This window comes from Macaca mulatta, chromosome X (genome assembly GCF_049350105.2).
Source record: "Macaca mulatta isolate MMU2019108-1 chromosome X, T2T-MMU8v2.0, whole genome shotgun sequence".
NCBI lineage: Eukaryota > Metazoa > Chordata > Mammalia > Primates > Cercopithecidae > Macaca > Macaca mulatta.
In genome coordinates, this window is record NC_133426.1 from 113,917,635 (window position 1) to 113,931,539 (window position 13,905).

A 13,905-nucleotide genomic window follows, 5' to 3' on the forward strand; every position below is an offset into this window, starting at 1 on the left:
TCACAATTTTACCCCTAGAAGAATTTATGACAAACCGAAAAATATGCCTCATTTGTCTTTCTGACAATTTAACAAGGTTAGTTTAATTAATCCAGAAGCTCATTCTTAACAGAGACACATTTTTTGGGTTTGTCCTTTTTAGGTGCTTTGTTTGTGGCATGCTTCTGAAGACTACATTATGAAGCAGTTATGATTCCAAGATATGGAAGATGTTAAAACCAAAAATCTTCTCTTGAATCTACTCACCATCTAATATCAAGAGTAAACTGGGCCGGGCGCGGTAGCTCAGGCCTGTAATCCCAGCACTTTGGGAGGCCGAGGCAGGCGGATCACGAGGTCAGGAGATAGAGACCATCCTAGCTAACATGGTGAAACCCCGTCTCTACTAAAAATACAAAAAATTAGCCGGGCGTGGTGGGCGGGCATCTGTAGTCCCAGTTACTCGGGAGGCTGAGGAAGGAGAGTGGCGTGAACCCGGAAGGCGGAGCTTGCAGTGAGCGGAGATCATGCCACTGCACTCCAGCCTGGGCAACATAGCAAGACTCCGTCTCAAAAAAAAAAAAAAAAAGAGTAAACAACTGTGCAAGTCTTTCAAATTTCCCAAACGAAACAGCATAAATGCTGTTACAGAAACAAATATAGCATCTTTTCAAAGGATTAAAAAATGGGTATGTACTGGGATAGTGTCAACACTTTAAGAATTCTTCAGCTAATATGTCAGCTGGTTAACAATGGTTACAAGGGGCTGAAGACTCCAGTGCCTAACATAAATGGTGCTTTAACATCACTGGTAAAAATAGCTTATTTCTGTATTTCTGACCTTTTAATTAAGATTTGTTCAATGTGGCTGGGCACAGTGGCTCGCGCCTGTGATCCTGGCACTTTGGGAGGCCAAGGCGGGTGGGTCCTTTGAGCCCAGGAGTTCAAGACCAGCCTCGGTAACATGGCAAAACCCCGTATCTACAAAAAACTCAAAAATTAGCCAGGTGTGGTGGTGTGCACCTGTAGTCCCAACTACTTGGTAGGCTGAGGTAGGAGAATCGCTTCAGCCCAGCAGGCAGGGGTTGCAGTGAGCTGAGATCATGCCACTGCATTCTAGCTTAGGTGACAGAGCAAGACCCTGTCTCAAAAAACAAACAAAAAAAAAATTTGTTCAACAGTGTCATTTCTTTACATGTTAGAAATGGTCAGAAAGAATCTTAGAGATGATTTAGTCCCATGTACAATTCCAGACAGTACATTGAGATCACCCTGTAAGTCTTAATAGCATTACTAGATCAATCTAGAAGCCAGTTGCCATCCTCTGGCATCTTCTATGTACTGGGAAAAACACTAGAACTCCCACTGAAGATAGTGTAACAATAAGATAGTATAAGCAGTATTGTAGTTTCCTTTTTCTTTATTTTACTTAGGAAATATAGAATAAGCACTCTACTCACAGTGAAAAGACATAAAGGAATCTCAAAACTTCAGAGAAATGAAAACCAGTTTCTTCTCACAAAACAGTTTGGGAAACCCTAATATGATGCAACTTTTTCATTTATGGACAAAGATAATGCCCAAGATGAAATTATTTGTCCAGTTAATTAGGCAGGAACAAGACTAGAGTCACTGTTTCCTGTGATACACTATATTCTCATTACTGAATGTAGAACTTGTACACAGGCTACTTTACAAGAGTTGAATCTCCAAAAGCAATGGGAAAAAATGTCTTTAGTATTACTATTATCTAGGGTATACGAGTAATAATACTGAACTGAAAAATTAGAGAGTACTAAAGATTATACTTAAAAGTTGTGTTTATCTACAGAAATCATCCACAAGATTATACGAGTTCTGTATTACTTTCACGTTCTATAATTCTGTGTGGTTACAAAAACTTACTGGATAAGAAGCTGCTGCTTGGAAAAGTTTGAGTAGAAAAAAAAGAGTCCATGTCAATTTTGGCATTTAGTCTGCTCATAAGACTGATCATGGCTAATATTCATTTCAAAAATATTTCTTCGTGTAATGTGTACCTGCCAGGATGGTCGCGTGCAATCAGTACAACAGCAAATTTAGCTCAGTAAATTCTAGGTGACTGAGCTCTATCCACTGAAAAATTTTAATAGTTAACTTCAGTATTACATGTTTTTTTTTTTTCAGGACATTACCTTTATTTATGACTTATGTGAAACATGAAACACAGGAGAACAGACTGTTCCAAACCTAAGAAGAAGGCTTATTAAAAAAAAAAAAAAAAAGCAAACAAATACACAGAAATCACCAACTATAAATCATATGCTAAAACCAAATAAAATGCCGTATAGCCATACATTAAAAATAACCGAATTCCTTGAAACTTACCTTTCCTTAACCTTTTAATAATAATCTACCCTAACTTGTCCTCCCTGCTCTGAATCTCTATAACACACTTTCTATAACTCATACTGTACTTCTTTATATTATCTATATTGTTTTTATACAGACAAGCATTAATTATATCTCAAACTAGAGAGGAGGTTCCTTTAAGAAGAAGAGACTTTACAGTATCTAGCACTATATATGTTGGCATGTACTTTTGGCAAACATCACCCTATGATTCAACTGGAGTGAGAAGGATGATGTTGTACTGATGCCAGGGAGAGTAAGACATAAATTACACATACAGGGTCAACATCTAAGAGGTTGCTGTCTGGACAAAGGGGTTAGTATAATTTTGATTTTCTAATACTAAAAACAAAACTAAGGTATAATTCTCAACAGTACAATATTTAAATGAAAAAAAAAAGGATGCACAATTCATTTACGATCAAGATGAAATATTAAGTATAAATACTACTCTATTTAACATCAGAATTTGTAGGTAATAATCCAGAAACGACATGCTGAAGATACGGTCATTCAATGAAAAGCAGTGTTGACATCGCGTGCATGCTCCTTGTGAAGACGATCCTCAAAAACCTGTGTTACCTCTTCTACCTTCCTTCGCAGCATGTCTATAGGAGAAAAAGTCACACAATCATTAATCTAAGGCCAAAATATCCCATGAACATAATTTACGTATTTCTTTCAACATATGAATAACAAAACTTTACATAGCAATTTCAATAGCTTTAAGTTTTAGAAAACACATAAGAAAAAAACACTCATCTATCTGTTTGGAAACTCTGAAAACAATGGACAAGACTTTTGTTTGTTTGTTTTGTTTTGTTTTTTTCTGCTCTCCCTAGCTTTCAGGCAAACAACTGTGTAGTTGACATTTATGTTTTGTTAGAATGAGGTGTTAACTGCTTTTTGACTTACTACACCCTAAAAGTGACATACAGGGTAGTCATTAAATTGGGAGTATAGGTTTTGGTGGGTCTTAGCTACCTATAAGCAAATGAGTGCACTGAGTATATTTACATTTCTGTTCTTTTCTAATAATGATTTATTTAACTTGGTGGTTCTTAAATTTTCTCAGGGGCCGAGTACCACAAAATACCATTAATTTTACCATATGAAACAGTAAATTTCTGCTAGTAAAACTAAGCTGTTGAAATAAGCATGATACTCTGAGTTTTTCTATGAATATGCACAAATAAACTTGGTCATTTGTTTAGTGTCCATTAATGGTTACTAGTGAATAAGCCATAACTGGTGCCCAAGAAGAAAAAGAATTTACAAAAGATACACTAAAAACTTTAAACAATATACAGTTGACTCTTGGACAACATAGGTTTAAACTGTGCAAATCCACTATACATGAATTTTCTTCCACTTCTGCCACACTTGAGACAAGACCACCCTCTCCTCTTCCTCCTCACCCTGTTCAACATGAAGATGACGAGGATGAAGAACTTTATGATGATCCAATTCCACTTAAAAACTGGTAAATTTTTTTTCTTCCTTTCTTCCTTATGATTTTCTTGACAACATTTTCTTTTTATCTAGCTTACTTTATCATGAGAATACAGTATATAATAATACATATAACATGCAAAATACGTGTTAATCGACTATGTTAGTGGTAAGGCTTCCATCAACAGTAGGCTATTTGTAGTTAAGTTCTGGGGATTCAAAAGTTATATTTGTTTTTTTACTGTGTGGGGATTAGTACCCCTAAACCCTCCATTGTTCAAGGGCCAGCTGTAATATACTTAAATTTTCTTCACCTAATTAGAAAAACCCTAATGTTACCCAGTTTTTAAAGTATAATACCTCATTTTATCTTATAAAGACATTCTGCAAGATCATGCTTTAAGGACAGTGATTTCAATGCTGGCTGTCTATAAAAGGCCAGAAAAACAGTATGTTGAGCCTGGCAAAATATATCTCCTTTTTGTTGTAATAACTAACTGCGGGGTGCAATTTTTTCCCCTAAATAACGTTTTTAATATGATGGAAGCACAGATGAGCACTACAACAAACCATTAACTTGAGATCAGAAGTGTCAACATAAGCACATTCTAGTAATTTGCTGATTGATACATATTAAATGCAAAGGGGTACATTTATAACGATTTTAAAAAATCAATAAACTATCAAGAAATACAAGTCAGCAATATTAAGAGAGCCTTAATATTAGCATTTTGTCATGTCTTCTCATTGAATTCCTAGGACTATTTCTGTATTAACATACTTTAATTTTTTAAGACTTTCATTCTTTAAGGGCAAAATCTGCACCTAGATACTTAATGCCCAGAATTTTGTTCCCATGGCAAGCATCAGTGATTGACTGGTTCCTGCTAGCATATTAAATATGGCATACACATATGGACATTATTAAAAAATAATTGTACTAAACAATATGAAAATAAGAAAGCAATTTCATTCACAATAGCATCGAAAAGAATTATAATACTTAGGAATAAACTTAACAAATGAAGTATAAGACCTGTACATTGACAAAAAAAATTGCTAAGAAAAACTAAAGAATATCTAAATAAGTGGAGATACATTCCATGTTCATGGATTGAAAGACTTGCTATTGTTAAGATGGCAATTCTCCACAAACTGATCTACAGATTCAATGTAATCCCTATGAAAATTCTAGCAGGTTCTTTTTATAGAAATAGACAAGCTTATTTTAAATGTATATGGAGAGGCAAAGGATCCAGAAAAAAACAATCTTGAAAAATAAGAACAAACTGTAGGACTTAACACTATCTGATTTTATTTTATTTTATTTATTTTTTTTGATAAAAGGGAGCTTTTGTTTTTATTTTAAAAATAAAAACAAAATAACACTATCTGATTTTAAAACTTAATCAAGTAACCAAGACAGCATGATATGGGCATATAATAGCCGTAGAGATCAATGAAACAGAAACAAAGTCCAAAAATAAAACCTTAAAAGGTACCAAGGCAATTCAATGATAGAAATCATAATCTTTTTCAACAAATGGCTCTGGGACAACTGGATATCTACATCCAAATGAAATCAAACCCCCACCTTTAACTATATACAAAAATCAACTCAAGATGGATTATCAATCTAAATGTAAGCACTAAAACTATATTTTAATAACAAGAGGCTGGGTGCCGTGCTTCACACCTGTAATCCCAGCACTTTGGTGGGCCGAGGCAAGAAGATCACCTGAGGTCAGGAGTTCGAGACCAGCCTGGCCAACATTGTGAAACCCTGTATCTACTAAAAATACAAAAATTAGCCAGGTGTTGTGGTAGGTGCCTGTAATCCCAGATACTCAAGAGGCTGAGGCAGGAGAATCATTTGAACCCAGGAGGTGGAGGTTGCAGTGAGCCGAGATTGTGCCATTGCACTCCAGTCTGGGTGACAAGAGAGAAACTCCATCTCAAAAAAAAAAAAAGAAATGGTCCTGGGAAAATTGGCTAGCCATAAGTAGAAAGCTGAAACTGGATCCTTTCCTTACTCCTTACACGAAAATTAATTCAAGATGGATTAGAGACTTAAATATTAGACCTAATACCATAAAAACCCTAGAAGAAAACCTAGGTAATACCATTCAGGACATGGGCATGGGCAAGGACTTCATTTCTAAAACACCAAAAGCAACGGCAACAAAAGCCAAAATTGACAAATGGGATCTAATTAAACTAAAGAGCTTCTGCACAGCAAAAGAAACTACCATCAGAGTGAACAGGCAACCTACAGAATGGGAGAACATTTTTGCAATCTACTCATCTCACAAAGGGCTAATATCCAGAACCTATAAAGAACTCAATCAAATTTACAAGAAAAAAACAACCCCATCAAAACGTGGGCAAAGGATATGAACAGACACTTCTCAAAAGAAGACATTCATACAGCCAACAGACACATGAAAAAACACTCATCATCACTCGCCATCAGAGAAATGCAAATCAAAACCACAATGAGATACCATCTCACACCAGTTAGAATGGCAATCATTAAAAAATCAGGAAACAACAGGTGGTGGAGAGGATGTGGAGAAATAGGAACACTTTTACACTGTTGGTGGAACTGTAAACTAGTTCAACCATTGTGGAAAACAGTGTGGCGATTCCTCAAGGATCTAGAACTAGAAATGCCATTTGACCCAGCCATCCCATTACTGGGTATATACCCAAAGGATTATAAGTCATGCTGCTATAAACACACATGCACACGTATGTTTATTGTGGCACTATTCACAATAGCAAAGACTTGGAATCAACCCAAATGTCCATCAGTGACAGACTGGATTAAGAAAATGTGGCACATATACACCATGGAATACTATGCAGCCATTAAAAAGGATGAGTTCATGTCCTTTGTAGGGACATGGATGCAGTTGGAAACCATCATTCTCAGCAAACTATTGCAAGAACAGAAAACCAAATACTGCATGTTCTCACTCATAGGTGGGAACTGAACAATGAGATCACTTGGACACAGGAAGGGGAACATCACACACCAGGTCCTATTGTGGGGGGGGCAGGGGGGAGGGATAGCATTAGGAGATATACCTAATGTAAATGAAGAGTTAATGGGTGCAGCACACCAACATGGCACATGTATACATATGTAACAAACCTGCACGTTGTGCACATGTACCCTAGAACTTAAAGTATAATTAAAAAAAAAAAAAAAAGAAATGTTCATCAACTGATGAATGGATAAACAGAATATGGTATGACCGTACAATGAAATGATACACAGCAATAAAAAGGAATTAAATACTGATATATGTTACAACATACATGAACCTTGAAAATATGTTAAATGAAAGAAACCAGACACAAAAGGCCACATATAATATGATTCAATCTACGTAAACTCTCCAGAAAAGGTAAATCTATAAAGACAGAAAGTAGATTAGTGGTTGCATGGGGTTTGGGATAGAAATGGGGAATAACTGCAAATGGCCAAGAGAAAATTTTGGCGGTAACAAATGTGTTCTAATACTGGATTGTTTGATGTCTGTACAACTCTATAGGCCTAACTAAATGGCTATTGGTTAAGGTGGTATATTTGTATATTTAAAAATATTTTAAAACAATTATTTGTTATTCTCAAAAGATTTTGGTGAAGCTGCTTCCAGCCAGTGTCATTCTGTTTTGGAGACAGATGTTTTCTTCAACTTAGCCTTTTGCAAATACTTTAGGTGAAGATTCAAAAAAGATTATGAAAAGAGATTTAGTCATTAAACCCAGACACAGATTTCTAGAAACTGTAATTAATGCTTTAAAAAAATTTTAAGTTATACATATAAAAATTATTAGATGAGATTAAATTCATTGTCAAAGAATACAATGTACTTTCATAAGCAATGCTATATAGTATATCTCTCATTTCTCCTAGAAAAAAATTGAGGCAGTGAGAGAAAAAAATATCCTGACAGGAAAATAGTTAAAGACACAAATAGGCACCTTATAAAATGACACACAAATTATTTATAAACATTTTAGAAATACTCAACCTCAATAGTAACCAGAGGAATGCAAATTGAACCAGGAATATATTATTTTAACCTATAAATCTTGGCAAAGAATGATCATCATGGTGGTGGTGGTGGTGGTGGTGGTAGTGATTACAGGAGTGGTACTGGAAAGAGTGCAGAAAAATGGGTCCCCCCTAATGAATTTCTGGTGAAAATATAAATTAGTACAACCTACCTGGAAGGATATATACCAAAAGCTTTTAAAACAGACATTACTACTGATTTACCATTTTAACTTCTAAGAATTTTATTTATGTCCAGTAATCATGGATGTACACCTTAAAATTTACCTCCAGCTAGGTTTTTACTGCAGCATGATTTAAAACAGCAAAAAGTTTGAAACATTAACTAATACCTAACAATGGGCTATTAACTAAACAAACTACAGTATATCCATATAATGCAATATTTAGCAGCCATTAACATGTAGAATGTTTAATAACATGGAAAGATGGTCATGTACACATGTCTGTAGCTTTGTATCTCTTTCTCCACCAAAAGCTAAATACAGTATGCTGTGTAAATATCAGGCGACAAATAAATTGAAACCATATATTGGACCCCAAGCTCATGCCGGGCATTGCTAAATTCTGAAGATACAAAAATAATTAAGATATTATCTCTATCAAGAAGCTCAAATTCCAGTAAACAGACATGTAAATAAATAACTAAAATGTTACATGATAAATGCTAATACTACATTAGGTAGAACACAGCATGGATACAAAGAAGGGGATAAACAACTATTAGAATGATGAGCCAAGGAAGTCAAGGAAGGCTTCATAAACCATCTTGACATGGAAGCAGCTACCAGGCAGACGATGATGGGGTAGAGTACTCCAGGCAAAAGAAATTGAACATCCGAAAATACAGAAGAGGAAATAACATCAGGCGTTTAGAAAACCATAAATACTTCTTCGAGATGAGGCTAGAGAACCAGGTAGGGGTTAGATTATGCAGGGTACTTTGTATATTATGCAAAGAATCGAATTTATCATTGGGCAATGGGAACTAGTGAAGGGTTTTAATAAAGAGATGACTAGAATAGAGTGTGACGTTATCAAGATCATCTTGACAGTATTGTGAAAGTGAATTAGAATGGGGGGGGAGGAGACCGCTAAGGTCACCAGTTAGAGATCAAGCAAATGCATTTACCACTGCTCCATTTCAAAACATTTGTAAAATAGCAGTAAAGATATTTTTAAAAGAAGAAGAAAAAGACAAAAGCATAATATCATGAGGACAAAAACAAGAAAAGGAGACAACAAAAAAACTATGAAATTTGCAACTGGATTTGTACAAGAGAACCCTAGAAAGAATATGGAATTAGTAGAGCTAGGTAATTCAAAGTGGTGTTGAAAGTGGAGCTAAAAACAGAACTGTGAAAAATATAAGAAACAGACCCCTCCTCTCTTCCACATCCTACATCTGGGCAATTCTCCCTACCCAACTCCTGGAGATAATTTTCCTTTGGAGAGGGTAAACCAAATAAGCTGTGGATCAGGGACACCAGGCAGAGCAGAGGGCAAGTATTCTGTACCAAAACAGGAATTAAGTCAAAGTTATACAAGGGATAAAGTGAAAGCCTACAAACTGAACAGAGCCTGCAGTCTCTTCTCCAACAGTTCTCAGAACACTGGCTTAACACCAGGCTTATCTCTAGCCAGGAGCTGGAAGTTTCTTCCCCAGAGAATTTGACCAGCTAAAGAGATAAATCCTGAAGATAACAGTTAGAGGTCCCCCAATGAAAAGGTCTAGACAAATTATCCTATAATAGTGAGTTAACAAGCCCCACCTACAAAACTTTTCAGTGTATCATTCTTGAATATAAATGGACAACCAAGAATCACCAGATATTTGAGGAAAGCCTCTAACACGAGAAAGACTGAAACAAAACAGAAATATAAAGAAAGCTAAAAGGTATACTCCAGAAAGAATAAAATATACATTTTAAAAATCATTAATATCCTCAAAGAGATAATACTGAACTCATGAAATAAGAACAGGATGCTATTTACAAAGTACATATACATAATCATAAAACAACACAACAAGCTCTTGCAAAATTAAACTTATAGCAGAAATCAAAGATCTGTAGAAAGACAAAAACTTGAGTACATACCCCAGAAAATTTAACAAAAAATAACGAGAAAATAGGAGAGAAATTAAATTTAGATCAGTCCACGGCATCAAACATTAGAAAAAGAGTATTTCCAGAAAGAATGAGCTAAAACTTAATTCAAGAAAATAGACCCAAACTGAAAGAAATGAATTCCTTGAATCAGCAATAATGGGCTCAGTGGATGAAACAGATCCACACCAAAACACAACATCTGATGCTTCAGTATTTTGAGGAAGACCCTAAAACCTTCCACTGAAAAACACAATGGAAAGTTCACATGAGGTTCAGGAATCAAAACGGCCTTCAAAGTTAGAAAACAACAGAACAACTTCTTCAAAAGTTCCAGGGAAAATTATTTCCAAGCTAAAATTCAATACCCAATATTATCTATTAGATGTGAGGGTAGAATAAATACCTTTTCAGACAGGCAAGGTCTCAAAAAGTTTACTTCCTATGCACTCTTTCTGGAAACTGCTAGAATATGTGCTATATCAGAAACAAGGGAATAAACCAAGAAACAGAAGTGTAAGTAAGAGCTATGAAACTGGAGAACCAACAAAGAATAGAGGCAATACAAGAATGCTATAGAAGGGAGACCATAGCCGAGCAGCAGACCAAGAAAGCAACAATTACGGATTGTAATATAGAGATTACAGGACTCTAGCAGAGATGAATCAAAGATGCAACTGATAGATTTAAAGTAAAAGCAGGGACTTAAAGAACAAATTATTGAAAGTATATAGAACACTAAGCAAATAAAGAAATAAGATTCAAAGGAAAATAAAACTTGTAAAAGGAAGAAGACATAATATAGTATGCTACATGGCCAGGCTGCAAGTAACATTTATGCAATCATAATTCAACTATTAAATATTGCTCTACGTGAAATTTATAATATATACATATTAGGATGAGGAAAATGTGTGTGTGTATATATATATGTATATATGATATAAAAGAGTTAAATCCTCCCCTCCACCCATTTTGGAAAGTCAGTAAGAAGGCCTAATATGGAAAAACTAAAAAGTAACACTACATGATGTTTTAAAATATACAAATAAATAGTTGCAAAATTTAGCTAAAATAATTGAAAGTGATTGCCCTAGGGAGTAAGAAAATAAGGTATGGACAAGGAGCTGATGTTTTTCATAAACCTGAAAAAAATTATATTTTCAAGGTGGGGGACAAAGAAAGCCTGAAATAGGGATGTGGTAGTGGGAAACTAGTGAAGACAAAGGATTCAAGAGCCATTTAAGCATTATAATCATCATCACTTACTGAATAAATAGAAATAGCCTGCTTTAGATTCCTGAGTAAATAGCAGTAGTCTTTTGCTGAGAAAAAGAAAAGGAGTTACAGATCTGGGAGAGCCCAGAGAATACGAAAATAATGAGTTTAGTTTTAGACAAGTTTAATTTGAGCCTTTGGGATATCTATGTGCAGATGTTTGTTAACATGGAGCTTTATAATGGATAGTAAAAGAACCATTAGTGAAATTGACAGTTGGAGATAACAACTAGGATTTTTAAATTGCTGATTATCAGAAATGCCTTAAAAGAGAATGCAGGGCCGGTACTCAAGATGGTGGCTCCGGGAGGGCGTGGCCAGTGACTAGGAGGCGAGGCAACGCGGACCAAGGCGGCGGCCAACTAGCGGGGTCTGGAGGACGGAGAAAAGGAGGAAGACGAGGAGCAGTTAGTTCTAGTGGAATTATCAGGAATTATTGATTCAGACTTTCTCTCAAATGTGAAAATAAATGCAAGGTTTTGGGCACTGACACTGAGAGGCCCATTCTGCAAGTGGACAGCTGTGTCTTTGCTGGGGAGTATGAAGACACTCTTGGGACCTGTGTTATATTTGAAGAAAATGTTGAACATGCTGATACAGAAGGCAATAATAAAACAGTGCTAAAATATAAATGTCATACAATGAAGAAGCTCAGCATGACAAGAACTCTTCTGACAGAGAAGGAAGGAGAAGAAAACAGGTGAGGTGGAATGGCTGCAAATAAAGGATAGTGATTTCTCCTATCGACCCAACATGATTTGTAGCTTTCTACATGAAAATGAAGACAAAGAAGTGGTAGCTTCAGCCCCAGATAAATCTTTGGAATTGGAAGGGGAAGAGATTCAAATGAATGACAGTTCAAACCTGAGTTGTGAACAGGAGAAACCAATGCTCTTGGAAATAGAAGATTCTGGTCCTCTTATTGATATACCTTCTGAGACAGAAAGTTCTGTTTTTATGGAAACTCAAATGCTGCCTTAGAAATCATTCCTAGATGAAATGTTTCTCATAATAACTTGTCAATAACTTTTTAGAGTTCTTACATAAAAATAATTGCTGTGTAGCTTTCAGTCTTTTAATATTTTATTGCATTTTATTGGCTATACACACATATCCAGTCATAATACAACTTATTTCACCAGAATCATTTGGGACCAGGCATGAATTGGACTTCTAAAATATAGTTTGGGCCGGGTGCAGTGGCTCACACCAGTAATATCAGCACTTTGGGAGGCCGAGGTGGGAGGATCACTTGGGCCTAGGAGTTTGAGACCAGTTGGTAATGTGGAGAGGCCCCGTCTCTACAAAATTTTTTTTAGAATTAGCTGGACATAGTGTCATGTGCCTGTGGTACCAGCTACTGGGCAGCTGACCTGGGAGGATGGCCTGGGACTGGGAAGTCGAGGCTGCAGTGAGCTGCGTTTGCGCCTCTGTACTCTCACCTGGGTGACACAGTGAGACCCTGTCTCAAAAAATAAGTAAAATGAAATATTTGTAAATGACTTTAGGGACCCTTCTGAGTCCTTTAAATTTAAGGTTTTCTTAAGGTAAGTATATACATTTTCCTTTGAGGCTGTTACAAATTACTACGAACTCAGTGACTTAACACAAATGTATTGTCTTATAGTTTTGTAGGTGAAAAGTGTGACACGGGTCTTACCTGTCCTAAATTCAAGGTGCTGGCAGGAATGCATTCCTTTATGGAAGTTTTGGGGTGGGGGGCAAATCCATTTCCTTGTTTATTTAGTTGTTGGTAGAATTCAGTTCTTTGCAGTTGAAGGATCAAATTCTCCTTTCCTTGCTGTCTGTTAGCTGAGGGTCAGATCCCCTTTTCTTCAGAACCTGCAATAGTGGGTGAAGTCCCTCTCCCATTTTGAATCATTCCTGTTACTTCTTCCATCACCCCTCTCTCTGACCTACCCTGCTGTCTTCCATTTCCACTTTTAAATGTCTATTTCATTACTCTGGGCCCACTTGGATAATCTCCCTATTTTAAGGTCGATAACTTTTTTTTTTTCCCTTTGGGACAGGGTCTCGCTCTGTCGCCCAGGCTGGAGTGCAGTGGCATCACCGCGGCTTACTGCAGCCTTGAACTTCCAGCCTCGGGCAGTCCTCCCGCCTCAGCCTCCTGAGTGGGTGGGACTGCAGGCACGCATCACCATGCCTGGCTGTTTTTTTACATTTTTTTTTTTAAGAGATGGGGTCTTATTATGTTGCCCAGGCTGGTCTTGAACTCCTGGGTTCTGGTGATCCTCCTGTCTTGGACTCTCAACGTGCTGGGATTGCAGGCGTGAACCACTGCACCCTGCTGAAGGTGTATAACATTAATTCTGGCTGGGCACAGTAGCTCACGCCTGTGATCCCGGCACTTTCGGAGGCGAGGCGGGTGGATCACGAGGTCAGAAGTTTGAAACCAGCCTGGCCAACATGGTGAAACCCCGTTTCTACTAAAAACACAAAAATTAGCCAGGTGTAGTGGCACACACTTGTGGTGCCGGCTGCTCAGGGGGCTGGAGTGGGAGAATTGCTTGAGCCCAGGAGGCGGAGGTTGCAGTAAGCCGAGATTGCGCCACTGCACTCCAGCCTTGGCTAGACTCCATCTCAAAGACA

The 13,905-nt window shown here is 36.9% G+C and overlaps 1 protein-coding gene and 1 pseudogene across 7 annotated transcripts in view; one reads left to right on the forward strand and one right to left on the reverse strand.

Annotated features, from left to right (window-relative positions):
* Positions 1-1,381: 1,381 nt before the first annotated feature.
* The window catches only part of NUP62CL (nucleoporin 62 C-terminal like), a 107,077-nt gene continuing 94,553 nt past the window's right edge, over positions 1,382-13,905 (reverse strand). For all 7 annotated transcript variants that reach the window (XM_015127963.3, XM_077989568.1, XM_077989571.1 and 4 more), the window contains one exon: positions 1,382-2,978. Coding sequence is in view for 4 of the 7 variants with exons in the window: in XM_077989568.1 (XP_077845694.1) it covers positions 2,884-2,978 (95 nt within the window). In the remaining 3 variants the exon portion in view is untranslated. The remainder of the gene's footprint in view (positions 2,979-13,905) is intronic.
* On the forward strand, positions 9,123-12,356 carry LOC106995286 (general transcription factor 3C polypeptide 6 pseudogene; annotated as a pseudogene).